The 14,468-nt window shown below is 36.2% G+C and overlaps 1 protein-coding gene across 3 annotated transcripts in view; it reads right to left on the bottom strand.

Moving 5' to 3' along the window:
- Positions 1-14,468, bottom strand: part of LOC128213053 (uncharacterized) — a 53,951-nt gene that overhangs the window by 21,355 nt on the left and 18,128 nt on the right. For all 3 annotated transcript variants that reach the window (XM_052918536.1, XM_052918537.1, XM_052918538.1), the window contains 6 exons: positions 8,058-8,221; positions 7,322-7,505; positions 5,036-5,124; positions 3,433-3,700; positions 2,700-2,863; positions 2,089-2,257 (listed from right to left, as the gene is read on the bottom strand). In XM_052918536.1, the coding sequence (XP_052774496.1) occupies positions 2,089-2,257; positions 2,700-2,863; positions 3,433-3,700; positions 5,036-5,124; positions 7,322-7,505; positions 8,058-8,221 (1,038 nt within the window). The remainder of the gene's footprint in view (positions 1-2,088; positions 2,258-2,699; positions 2,864-3,432; positions 3,701-5,035; positions 5,125-7,321; positions 7,506-8,057; positions 8,222-14,468) is intronic.

Here is a 14,468-nt window from a genome sequence, read left to right as displayed (position 1 = left end):
AGAGCAGAATCTGTCGTGCTCACTGTGGTGACATAGACTCAATTTTATTTGTCCACATAACCTAAATTAGCTATTCTTTACCGTTTTAACAGAATTAACTCCCATTATATTGAGTGAATAGCTAATCCTCTCATAGTAACAATATTTGGACAAGACATCAAATAATTAAATTTTTGTATGTTGGATGTGTGATATAGTAATCTGACAAATACTTAGAACGAAGGTTTGAATATGACAATGCAACAGTAATGTAAACTTATGGTACATGTACGGTAATTGCCATATTAGAATTTGATAATGTTTAGTCATGTGTCATATGAACATTGTTTTTACAAACTTCTTTTGTGAAAAGCTTTTGTTGTACAATGTATGTATATTAGTATAAACACTGACCATGATTCTTTGTATATGTTACACATGTCTGTGTATAGGCCGGTGGCCATAAGCACAATAAATAAATATATATATATGCATGCATGTATATATAAAATGAGAATATATTATTTTTGCTGATAGCATTTAATGTTATATCCTCAGTATACCAGGGGAATCTTGTTAATATGTTGAAAAAATGACAAAATGTATATGTTACAATGTTTATTCTAGTCAAAATACCAATAGTAAGGCTTTGGTACATCTCTTGTTATGACTACATAATTGTCTAACATCATTTTAGCTTGTCTGAGTTAAAATATTAACAAACACTATTGTAGACCACTTTGTGAGAATTAGATATCATTATGTTCAGTTATTTCACAAAGTCTGTAGTTATACTGCTACAATACTTACAATATACAGTATACCTCACTTTGCGACCACCCTGGGGATCCTTTACAACTGATCTTATTATTGAGGTGGCTTAAATAACGACCTTAAATGAAAGAGCAAAATTTGGAAAATGGACTTGAACCTTGTGTTCTTAATTTTGAGGTGGTCTTATTATTGAAGTGGTCTTTAAGGGAGGTTTTACTGTATCTGAAATAGCTGATGTTTGATGTCACCTTGAACTGCTACATAGAACATTAACTTTGAGTTGTTATGAATAAGAGAAAGTTTACCATTCACTATTGGTAATAGTGCATTACAACCTAAGTAAAATCAAATAATTTGCAATATTTGTTTGACTGCTGTTTAACTTGATGTTAGCGAGTATTTCATCTGAAATGTCATTCTTGTTTTTCAAGTTCATGTTACAATAAGCCAAAACATGTTTCTTCATTCAATTTATTTTGTACAATTCAATTGTTAATCCATTTCAAATCTTAATCTGGCTTCAATCTACAAGACTTGAAAATAAAGCATATATTGAGCAAATTTGTGTTGTGAAGTAAAATAGTGTTTTATTATACATTTCTGTGGTTATTATGGACACAAAACATGCATATACATGATATATAGCTCTATAAACAGGCATTTTGGGCTTAAAATGATATAAATGAAAATAAAATTTATGCTCCCTCTCGGTACTTTTATTTTTATTTTTTTGTACTACTGCTCACTTTTTCAGCTTTTATTTTTATTTTTATTTCGCCCCCTCGACTCAACATTTTTGAAAAAATCTTGTAAATCAGATAATAAAAAAATGATGGCCTAAACTGCAGTAAATATGTGGTCAACAACCCCCTAATATAGCTATGAAATGGAAACGAAGACTAAAACATTCAGTAAAAGGGTCATTACTCTGAATTGGCCGCAACTGATCAAAATTTGCACAGCATAAAAGTACATTTCATATAAATATGTAAGGCACAAATACACATTTTGGGGATCATGTGTGCTGAGTTTTAGACCAATCCCTCCTTAACTGCAGACGAAGTTTGTTCCAAAAAACCTTCACTATGAAGTGAAAATTGAGTCTTAAAATTCTGTTTAAGGGCCAAAACTCTAGAACAAGTTGGCCACAACTACTGAAAATGTTTCAGTCCAACAAGGGGCAAACCTCAACTATGATAAAATCTAGAGTTTTGGGCCTTTGGCGCTGACGATGACCCCAAGGCTATTTAAATAACTTGACTTAAAAGCAAATTTTCAGCAAAACTAATGTGCGGACGCGCGGCCTACATGGAGCTTCACCAGTATCTATCCTACCTTTATCATAGCTGGAGAATCTGTACAGGTCCCACACCATTCCCCCATTCCTCCCTGACCTTGCTGTCAAGCTCACAGCATAGCGAACACTAGACTGGTCGCCGGTTCTGTTCAGTACCATTGAACCATTACATTCTCCATCAGCAGAAACTGTGTACCAGTCAAAGTTCTGAAATTAAAAAGCAAATTATGTTTAAAGAAAGCAGTTTGTTTAAATAATGTGTTTTTGACTACCTACGTCAGTTGTTCTCTTCAGTGGACACTGTACCAGTATTTACCATTACTGCGTTTTTCTCCCGTCCAATATTTTTGGCCTGAAATGGACTTGAGAAAAACTGATAAAATCCTAATAGCATAGAAAGGACGCAGGCAATTTTTTAGACAATAACCTGGGGTAAAAAGGTGCGTCCTATGCGTAATAAAATACGGTAATTTATTTTAGGATTTTGTATTGAAGTAACTAATTAATATCAATGTCAGACAAAAACACAACAAGCAAGACAAAGACTAACACTTTAATGTCAATCGGTCGTGTTTTTTTCCCCTTAATTTATGTACTAAAAATCCTATTGGTGCAATTGTCTTACTTATCACGTAAGGTATTTAATTACCAGACAGTTGGAGAGTCTATTATTGGAGATGGCTTCACTGATATTGCACCAGTAGTATGTGACGCTAGCAATATCTTCACAGTTTTGATGTCCCGCAGACCAGCTGACTATCGTACCATCACTACACGGCTGGACTGAGACCCAGGAGGCACGAGGTCTATTTCCTTTGGCATTAATAACACAAATAGCAAGGAAATGTATTTATAACAGCCAGTCATATTACCTAGAGTATTGAAATGGTAATGGCGAAGACAAAATTATTAAACTGTACAGAGGATTATAAAACTAAAATATGTAGTAATGACAGTCTTTTAAACACTATTTACTTATAACCATGAAATACATGTTCCTGAAAATGATGTTTGAACAGGTTGACATACATGCCATATTTCTGAGAGGCTTCTCAGGGGATTTTGATCTGAATTCCAGGGGATTTTGATATTACACCTGTGGATTTTTATGCGGCGAAATTTTGCGCAATATCAACATTTATAATTTAAGAATAAATACAGAAATACACTCGATTACAATATTTTTTTTACTTAGTCATCATGGTCCTTCATGGAATTTTACACTTATAATACTATGGATGCTTTCCATTGTCATATGTGATGTACAATCATTTACAGATCAGAATCGGTTCATGAACCACAGGTTTCAAATTGCAAAACTTATAATCAAAAGACTACATGCATATGATATCATGCATTGGAAGCCGTTGTTCTTTAATTACCTTCTACAGTTGAAGATACATTAACACTGTCTGACATGGGTGAGTCTCCCACTGTGTTGATCATAATCACATGTACCCTGTAATCCTCTGCCGTATTCATAGGAGTGTTGAGCTTTGCATGTGACCTCACGCCCCTGAATGTCTCTGTGTACTTTTGCATCATATCTTTCCCAAGTTGCCTTGGATGTCTGGTAACTGATGCCTTAATTGCCATGACAACCACCTTGTAACTGGTGATTTCCCCACCCCATGTTTGTTGTGGCGGATTCTAAAATCATATAAAATTGCCATTTGAATTAATCAAATGCTGGTGATTACCCCCCCTCCCCCCCAAACTCCTCCATGTCAAGTAAAATTTAAAAATAATTGGTCCAAGCAGGGTCGACTTAACACTTAGATAAGCTTTGGTTTACCAATCTACCGGCTGTCATGGGCAAGGCAATATACCACCCTCTTCTTCAAAGAGGGCATTACAAGTGTTGTCAGAGGAATGTGACGAATACCCCCGAAAAGCCTCATTGCAGGTAGTATCTAACATATTTTCATGAGAATCTTTCCTTTCATTTTGGAAATATTGATTGCAAACAGTTCTTAAAGCTGCACTCTCACAGATTTACCATTTTTACAACATTTTTGTTTTTTTGTCTTGGAAAGGGCATTTTTGAGGTAAATATCTGCAAACCAATGATATAAGATTGCTGACAAAAAATCAGATCGTAGATTTTCATATTTCCATTTGAAAATTAATGTTTTATGGCCTAAACCGTTACTAACTGTTGAAGAAAAATGCATAAAACATCAATTTTTGAACTGAACTATAAAAATCTGCGATCTAATTTTTGGTCAGCAGTCTTATTTAACTGCTTTCAATGGATTTTCACAAAAATTGGCTCGTTCCAAGACAAAATAAAATAAAATTGTCAAACGTTCAATCTGTGAGAGTGCAGCTTTAAGAGAAAAGAATGAACACAAAAGCAATGGGTCTTGACGCGCCACCTCGCCATGGTGAACCTTCATGGCATTTTTTTTTTAAATCCAATAAAGCACGGTCAAGATACAGCCCACCCAAGGATAATTTCAACCTTTGATACCTAACCTTGATCTTGACCTTTGAGGTACAGACCTGGGTCTTATGTGTGACATGCCCCCTCATCAAAGTGAACCTTTATGGCAAGTTTCCTGAAAATCCTATTTAACATACATGGTCAAAATACAGCCCAAACAAGGATCATTTCAATCTTTGACCTCTAACCTTGACCTTGACCTTTGAGGAACAGACTTTAGTCTTGTGCGTGTCATGCCACCTCCTCATGATTAACATACATGACAAGTATTTTTGAAAATCATATAATACATGGTCAAGATACAGCCTGGACAAATTCAGTCTGAATTGATGCACTAACTCACTCTAGCAGGCACCCACAAAATCAGAACTGCCTTTGTGGCAACTATGTCTCGCTCACTGCAAGCAGGCTTGACATTGAACACAAGATTTGTTACTAAAGCTACATAAAAAAATGGCGATAATTTATTTGCCATGTATTTAAAAGATCTTTTCATCCTGTATACATAATTACAAATAAATATTATGTGCAGATCCTACCTTCCAATAGATGATGAGGCTGTAGGTTTGGGCTGTGGTGAAATTGTGCTGGTAGGAAGCCCCAGTCACCATGGGAGCCAAGGTGGGCACTAAAATTTATCAAGGACATTTTTGAATTTACTTATATCGATGGCCTCACTTCCAAATGTCAAAGCTACAAAATCACATATTTTCAGTAGCAAGGTTTTAAGTATTTAATCTAAGTTACAAATTTGAAACTGGAAATATGTCCTCAAATTTGACGAACACCAGTGCTAAGGAATATACATAATTAACACTGAGAGCGCGTTATGCTGCCAAACAGTGCCGCCTTGGTCCCTCGTTGGGTGTCAAATGTCACATGGTGAGAAAAATGTGCAGCCAGACCAGGGCTGGAACCCGGGACCCCTCGCTATCAGGGCGAGTGCTCTACTGACTGAGCTACTGGACCGCTTACATACCTTCTCACCACATGTGTAGGAATCAGTACCGTGACATTTCTATTAAGTTTTATCAGTGTTGATGCAATAATTTTGGAGCTACATGCAAGACAATATTTTTTTCTTTACTATATCAAGGGATTTACTCTTGAAAGACAAATTAATTATGAAAATCATCTCAGGTGCTGACTAGCATTCCAATGCAGTTTCAGGAATGAAGGTGCAATTACTTTGAATATATGCGACATAATATTTTTCAGACCTTCTTTTCCTAATGAAAAGGACCCTGCCCAATGTCTTGTAGGAGTAGGTCAAATGTAACTAAATATGCAGGTGGACAATTTCCCAGGATGACCAACATTCATATGAAGTTTCTTCAGTGCAGATGCAATACTTTTGGAGCTTCATGCAATGTAATATTTTGCTGACCATACCTTTTGGTAGACACAGTCTCTGTGTGAGTGAAATGTGACAGAAATAATAGGTGCACAACAGCCCATGGCTACCATATAGATGACTGTATGAAGATACATAAGTGTTTATGAAAAACCTTTTGATGTTACAGATATTTCTCATAAGATTCTTAAGGCCATAACTTTTTTAAGGCCAAGCCAAGTGAGACAAAAAAGCAGGTGCACAAATCCTCATGCTGAACATCATACCTATCAAATTCCATGTGTGTATGCGAGTTCTTTTGGTGCTACATGCAACACAAGATTGTTCAGACCATTTTTAACGACTTCAAAGGCCAAAACTCTTGTAAACCTACATGAAATGTGGTAGAAATGGCAGATGCACTCAGTTGCCCATGCTGACAAACATACCTATGAGTTTGTATAGGTGCAATACTTTGGAGGAAAAATATCACACGCTATTTTTGGGATGTGTTGGGACATGGCAGACAAACACAGTTCCTACATAGCCCCAAATAATATATATGGGGGTATAATCAGAATAGTCTAGTAATACATGTATGGCTGAAGCTAACTTGAAGAATATAAGTATCTTCCATGGCTGAGAGTGTAAGATAGGTTCATCCCGACCCGAGCATAGGGTGTTTTGCTGGAACTCTTTTGTATGTAGTGAAAATAAATGCATTATGGATATGTGATAATTTGTGGTTGTCATGGATATGTGCGCAGTGATTTAGATTATGTTAATAGTCAAATCAGTCTTTAAATGGTTCTAAGGAAAGTGAAGCATTATTTCTTAAAGGGTGCGTGAAAACTTTTTTATGGTGACATTTGAAGCGAGAAATCATTAATTAGCATTCTAAATATTGCCACAAGACAAGGTTTTCATGATGCTACAGACGACAGTCTTCAATAAGGGAGGTAATTACAATGTGATGACAATTAAAGGGAGTTCCATACTCAATATATTTCAATTCCAATTGTATAACAAGGTCAACTCATAAGGGTTAAAGGGGCTAGACACCAGATGATACAATTGCAAGAAAAAAAAGAAATTTGTCAAAATTTTGATATCGTTGTGTACAACGCATTGAATCTTACCTACTGATGTATCACATCGCTTATGACACATGCATCTTTCACAGTTTATGCGCATTTTTCCAATTTGAAATTTACTGGGATTGTCTACCATGTAAATCCCAGTAAGTTTAAACATAGCATTAGTATATTTATCTTTATTCATAAACATATAACATTTAAACTGTGCTATTTTAAACAAGGAAACACAGATGAGACAGCAACATAATTGTTTATTATTTTGACTATAAAAAAGTATGCATAATTGGCCTCCTACTTGCTCCCATTGACAATTCTAGGCTTGTTTTGAGGAAATACTGTATCTGCCGATTTTTGGACCATCTGGTGTCTTGTCCCTTTAATGTCAAGGTCATTACCAGAATCATGGGAGATGAATTCAAGCACAACTGGGTCACTCCAGTACAGGTCAGAGGTCGCGTTTACTGAACGCATACGGACAGACGCCGTGTAGTTGCAGTGAGGGATGACATCGGGGAAGGTGTAGTTTTCTTCTAAGTTAGTTTCATCTAAGTTCAAAAGACGAAAATCTGGTCGGTAAATCTGTAACACACAAAAGCCTGACTGTTTGTACTCATCTACTCATCAAATCTGCATTCAACACCGATCTGCATTTAACGGTCTAACTGTCCCTTTTTCGCCTTGTTTGACACTTACAGCAAAACGCAATTTAGTAATAGTTTGCATCTATAAGATAATTTGAGTTTATTTACAAAATTAATTATCCTATATTATCAGATCTCTCATTCACATAATGCAATTTGTTTCATATTTTTTACAGCTCTTTTTATAACTTCATATAAAACCATACATGACACTTAATATCATGGAATTCCTCAGCGGTCAAACAAATGCTGTATTCTACTCAACAAATAATGAAGCTGGAAATTGAGGGAAATGTCCATCTCAGCCACCAGTGTTTTTCAATATGTATTAACCATACTTCATATTAACTACAAATTATTTTTTTAGTGGTCAGACAAAGGCTGAATTCTGAACTTGAAAAATTGTGAGGCCCAGATTGAGGTACTTTGGAAATGTTCATTGCATGACCAGTTACAAGTGTTATGTTAACTATACATTTCTAAACCATACCTGACACGTAACATTGTGGAACTCTGAAGCGTTCAAACAAATGCTGTATTCTGCCTCACCAATGAGGTACGGGCTAAGGTTCTTTGGAAATATCCATCTCAGAACCAATGTTGTGTTGATGTCTGTGAGCATATACCTCAGGTCTCGTACTGGACTTGGTTTGACTAGGGAGAAAAAGGAAGTCATGCATGCATTGCTAATCCTCCTTTGCCATGATAAGTAATGAAAAGTATATTGTCAACAAAGGAGGCTTGGTCCACACATGCATGGACAAAGGGGGTTTGTTCATGTATAAGTAATGAAAAGTATATTGTCAACAAAGGAGGCTTGGTCCATACATGCATGGCAAAGGGGGTTTGTTCATGTATAAGTAATGAAAAGTATATTGTCAACAAAGGAGGCTTGGTCCATACATGCATGGACAAAGGGGGTTTGTTCATATATAAGTAATGAACAGTATATTGTCAACAAAGGAGGCTTGGTCCATACATGCATGGACAAAGGGGGTTTGTGCATATATAAGTAATGAACAGTATATTGTCAACAAAGGAGGCTTGGTCCATACATGCATGGACAAAGGGGGTTTGTTCATGTATAAGTAATGAACAGTATATTGTCAACAAAGGAGGCTTGGTCCAGTCATGCATGGACAAAGGGGGTTTGTTCATGTATAAGTAATGAACAGTATATTGTCAACAAAGGAGGCTTGGTCCATACATGCATGGCAAAGGGGGTTTGTGCATATATAAGTAATGAAAAGTATATTGTCAACAAAGGAGGCTTGGTCCATACATGCATGGCAAAGGGGGTTTGTTCATGTATAAGTAATGAAAAGTATATTGTCAACAAAGGAGGCTTGGTCCATACATGCATGGCAAAGGTGGGTTTGTTCATGTATAAGTAATGAAAAGTATATGATCAACAAAGGAGGCTTGGTCCATACATGCATGGCAAAGGGGGTTTGTCCAAGTATAAGTAATGAAAAGTATATTGTCAACAATGGAGGCTTGGTCCATACATGCATGATAAAGGGGGTTTGTCCATGCATGCATGGCAAAGGTGGGTTTGTACATGAATTATTAATGAAAAGTTTATTGTCAACAAAGGAGGCTTAGCCATGCATGCATGGCAAAGGATGGTTTGTTCATGTCCTTATTAATGAAAAGTTTATTGTCAACAAAGGAGGCTTAGCCATGCATGCATAGCAAAGGATGGTTTGTTCATGTCCTTATTAATGAAAAGTATATTGTCAACAAAGGAGGCTTGGTCCATACATGCATGGCAAAGGTGGGTTTGTTCATGTATAAGTAATGAAAAGTATATGATCAACAAAGGAGGCTTGGTCCATACATGCATGACAAAGGTGGGTTTGTTCATGTATAAGTAATGAAAAGTATATGATCAACAAAGGAGGCTTGGTCCACACATGCATGGCAAAGGTGGGTTTGTTCATGTATAAGTAATGAAAAGTATATTGTCAACAATGGAGGCTTGGTCCATACATGCATGGCAAAGGTGGGTTTGTTCATGTATAAGTAATGAAAAGTATATTGTCAACAAAGGAGGCTTGGTCCACACATGCATGGCAAAGGTGGGTTTGTTCATGTATAAGTAATGAAAAGTATATGATCAACAAAGGAGGCTTGGTCCATACATGCATGACAAAGGTGGGTTTGTTCATGTATAAGTAATGAAAAGTATATTGTCAACAAAGGAGGCTTGGTCCATACATGCATGGCAAAGGGGGTTTGTTCATGTATAAGTAATGAAAAGTATATTGTCAACAAAGGAGGCTTGGTCCATACATGCATGGCAAAGGTGGGTTTGTTCATGTATAAGTAATGAAAAGTATATTGTCAACAAAGGAGGCTTGGTCCATACATGCATGGCAAAGGTGGGTTTGTTCATGTATAAGTAATGAAAAGTATATTGTCAAAAAAGGAGGCTTGGTCCATACATGCATGGCAAAGGTGGGTTTGTTCATGTATAAGTAATGAAAAGTATATGATCAACAAAGGAGGCTTGGTCCATACATGCATGACAAAGGTGGGTTTGTTCATGTATAAGTAATGAAAAGTATATTGTCAACAAAGGAGGCTTGGTCCATACATGCATGGCAAAGGGGGTTTGTTCATGTATAAGTAATGAAAAGTATATTGTCAACAATGGAGGCTTGGTCCATACATGCATGACAAAGGGGGTTTGTCCATGCATGCATGGCAAAGGGGGTTTGTTCATATATTAGTAATGAAAAGTATATTGTCAACAAAGGAGGCTTGGTCCATACATGCATGACAAAGGGGGTTTGTCCATGCATGCATGGCAAAGGGGGTTTGTTCATATATTAGTAATGAAAAGTATATTGTCAACAAAGGAGGCTTGGTCCACACATGCATGGACAAAGGGGGTTTGTTCATGTATATAAGTAATGAAAAGTATATTGTCAACAATGGAGGCTTGGTCCATACATGCATGGCAAAGGTGGGTTTGTCCATGCATGCATGGCAAAGGGGGTTTGTTCATATATTAGTAATGAAAAGTATATTGTCAACAAAGGAGGCTTGGTCCACACATGCATGGACAAAGGGGGTTTGTTCATGTATATAAGTAATGAAAAGTATATGATCAACAAAGGAGGCTTGGTCCATACATGCATGGCAAAGGTGGGTTTGTTCATGTATAAGTAATGAAAAGTATATGATCAACAAAGGAGGCTTGGTCCATACATGCATGGCAAAGGGGGTTTGTTCATGTATAAGTAATGAAAAGTATATTGTCAACAATGGAGGCTTGGTCCATACATGCATGGCAAAGGGGGTTTGTTCATGTATAAGTAATGAAAAGTATATTGTCAACAATGGAGGCTTGGTCCATACATGCATGGCAAAGGGGGTTTGTTCATGTATAAGTAATGAAAAGTATATTGTCAACAAAGGAGGCTTGGTCCATACATGCATTGCAAAGGGGGTTTGTTCATGTATAAGTAATGAAAAGTATATTGTCAACAATGGAGGCTTGGTCCATACATGCATGACAAAGGGGGTTTGTCCATGCATGCATGGCAAAGGGGGTTTGTTCATATATTAGTAATGAAAAGTATATTGTCAACAAAGGAGGCTTGGTCCACACATGCATGGACAAAGGGGGTTTGTTCATGTATATAAGTAATGAAAAGTATATTGCCAACAAAGGAAGCTTGGTCCATGCATGCATGGCAAAGGGGTTTGTTCATATATAAGTAATGAAAAGTATATTGTCAACAAAGGAGGCTTGGTCCATACATGCATGACAAAGGGGGTTTGTCCATGCATGCATGGCAAAGGTGGGTTTGTACATGAATTATTAATGAAAAGTTTATTGTCAACAAAGGAGGCTTAGCCATGCATGCATGGCAAAGGATGGTTTGTTCATGTCCTTATTAATGAAAAGTTTATTGTCAACAAAGGAGGCTTAGCCATGCATGCATGGCAAAGGGGCTTTGCCATGCATGCATGGCAAAGGTGGGTTTGTTCATGTATTAGTAGTGAAAAGTTTATTGTCAACAAAGGAGGCTTTGCCATGCATGCATAGCAAAGGTGGGTTTGTTCATGTATTAGTAATGAAGAGTATATTGTCAACAAAGGAGGCTTAGCCATGCATGCATGGCAAAGGTAAGTTTGTACAGGTACTCAATAAAACAGGACCACAAATGTATGAACCAAGGGTATTATCAATTTTCAACTTCATATCTATACTGAAAAATACCTTCTTATCTTAGATTTTATGACTTATACTCATACATTGGCCGAACCAAGAAAATGTTAGTGAAACTGCATGTTCTATATTTAATGTCATATTCCGACTTCAGATAATAGACTGTTTGTAGAAGGTTTTGGTACCTCCTGAAATTTAAACCCCATAATTTAATCATCTTGAAATCAACAAAATTCTATGTATTTAGGTTTTTGAGAAGTGTCAACTGTAATGTATTAAACTATTTGACTAATGGCAAAACCATCTCCTGAAACTAAGCTAGTAATTCTCTTCCAAACAAAATTATAAAAAAAATTTTATCTTCCTTCTCTCAGGTTTCATTTTCAACAATTCTGCTAGACAATTGTAATTCTACACTAACATAAGGTTTTTATTTAATTCTTTCTCATTTAAAAGGGCAATTCATTATGCAGGCTTCATTTTTCTCAAAACTTCTTTAATCCATTAAAGATTAAGCTAAGCTCACTATTTTTGTTTTTCTATTATTTTTGTAATATTTACTTCTTCAGGAGTAATTCAACTTTAAATAGGAGTTATCTTTATGCTAATTGCAATTAACCATTTTCCATTTATCAAAATCATATTTATATATGTATTTTGGAAACTTTAAATAAGTTACTTCAACCAGTTAAGCTTAAGAAGTTTCAAGAAATTCTGTGAGAGTGCATCTTTAATAAACACTAATATAATTATGACATCTTTCAGCATATATATACGAGAATTGTTTGAAGGTGACATGCTAAAACATTCAAATAAGAAATATTCTAACAGTACCACTAACAGTACACTGAAAGTACCACTAACAGTACCACTAACAAATAATATTACCACTAACAAGACACTAAAAGTACCCCTAACAGTACCACTAACAGTTCACTTACAACTAACAGTTCCACTAACAACTAACAGTACCACTAACAGTACAACTAACAGTTCCACTAACAACTATCAGTTCCACTAACAGTACCACTAACAGTACAACTAACAGTTCCACTAACAACTATCAGTTCCACTAACAGTACGACCAACAACTAACAGTTCCACTAACAACTAACAGTACCACTAACAGTTCCACTAACAACTAACAGTACCACTAACAGTACAACTAACAGTACCAATAACAGTACAACTAACAGTACAACTAACAGTACCACTAACAGTACAACTAACAGTACCACTAACAGTACAACTAACAGTTCCACTAACAACTAACAGTACCACTAACAGTACAACTAACAGTTCCACTAACAACTAACAGTACCACTAACAGTACAACTAACAGTTCCACTAACAACTATCAGTTCCACTAACAGTACCACTAACAGTACAACTAACAGTTCCACTAACAACTATCAGTTCCACTAACAGTACGACCAACAACTAACAGTTCCACTAACAACTAACAGTACCACTAACAGTTCCACTAACAACTAACAGTACCACTAACAGTACAACTAACAGTACAACTAACAGTACCAATAACAGTACCAATAACAGTACCACTAACAGTACCACTAACAGTACAACTAACAGTTCCACTAACAGCTAACAGTTCCACTAACAACTAACAGTACCACAAACAGTACGACTAACAACTAACAGTTCCACTAACAACAAACAGTACCACTAACAGTACGACTAACAACTAACAGTACCACTAACAGTACGACTAATAACTAACAGTACCACTTACTGCTAACAGTATCACTTACAACTAAAATACCACTAACAACTAACAGTACCACTAACAACTGAAATACAACTAACAGTTCCACAAACAACTAACAGTACCACTAAGAGTATGACTTACAACTAACAGTTCCACTTACAACTAACAGTACCATTTACAACTAAAATACCACTGACAGTTCCACTTACAATTAACAGTACCACATACGGTTACACAAAAAACTAGCAGTACCACTAACTGCTAACAGTACCACTAACAGATCCACTAAAACTTACAGTCTCACTAACTGAACAGCCAACTAACTGACAATACCATTAACATCTAACAGTACCACTAACAACTAACAGTATGACTAACATTTCCATTAACTGTACTACTAACAGTTCCACTAACAACTAACAATACCACTAACAATACCAGTATCTACTAACAGTACCACTATCAGAACCACTATCTACTAACAGTACCACTTTCAACTAACAGTACCACTAATAGTACCACAAACAACTAACAGTATCACTTACAACTAACAGAACAACTAACAGCTAACAGTACAACTAACAGCTAACAGTACAACTATCAACTAACAGTACCACTAACAACTAACAATACTACTATCAACTAACAGTACAACTAACAGTTAACAGTATCACTAACAACTAACAGTACTGTACAACTAACAGCTAACAGTACCACTAACAGTCCAACTAACAGTACCACTAACAGTACACTAACAACTAACAGTACCACTAAGAGCTAACAGTACCACTAACAGTACCACTAAAAACAAACAGTACCACTAAAATCTAACTGACCACTAACAGTTCCACTCACAGTTCCACTTTCAACTAACAGTACCACTAACAGTACACTAACAACAACAGTACCACTAACAGTTCACTAACAGTACCACTAACAGCTAATAGTACCACTAACAACTAACAGTACCACAAACAGTACCACTAACA

This window comes from Mya arenaria, chromosome 13 (genome assembly GCF_026914265.1).
Source record: "Mya arenaria isolate MELC-2E11 chromosome 13, ASM2691426v1".
Classification (NCBI taxonomy): Eukaryota; Metazoa; Mollusca; class Bivalvia; order Myida; family Myidae; genus Mya; species Mya arenaria.
The sequence above is the reverse complement of the archived record's forward strand: the minus strand, read 5'-3'. Positions and strand labels throughout refer to the sequence as shown.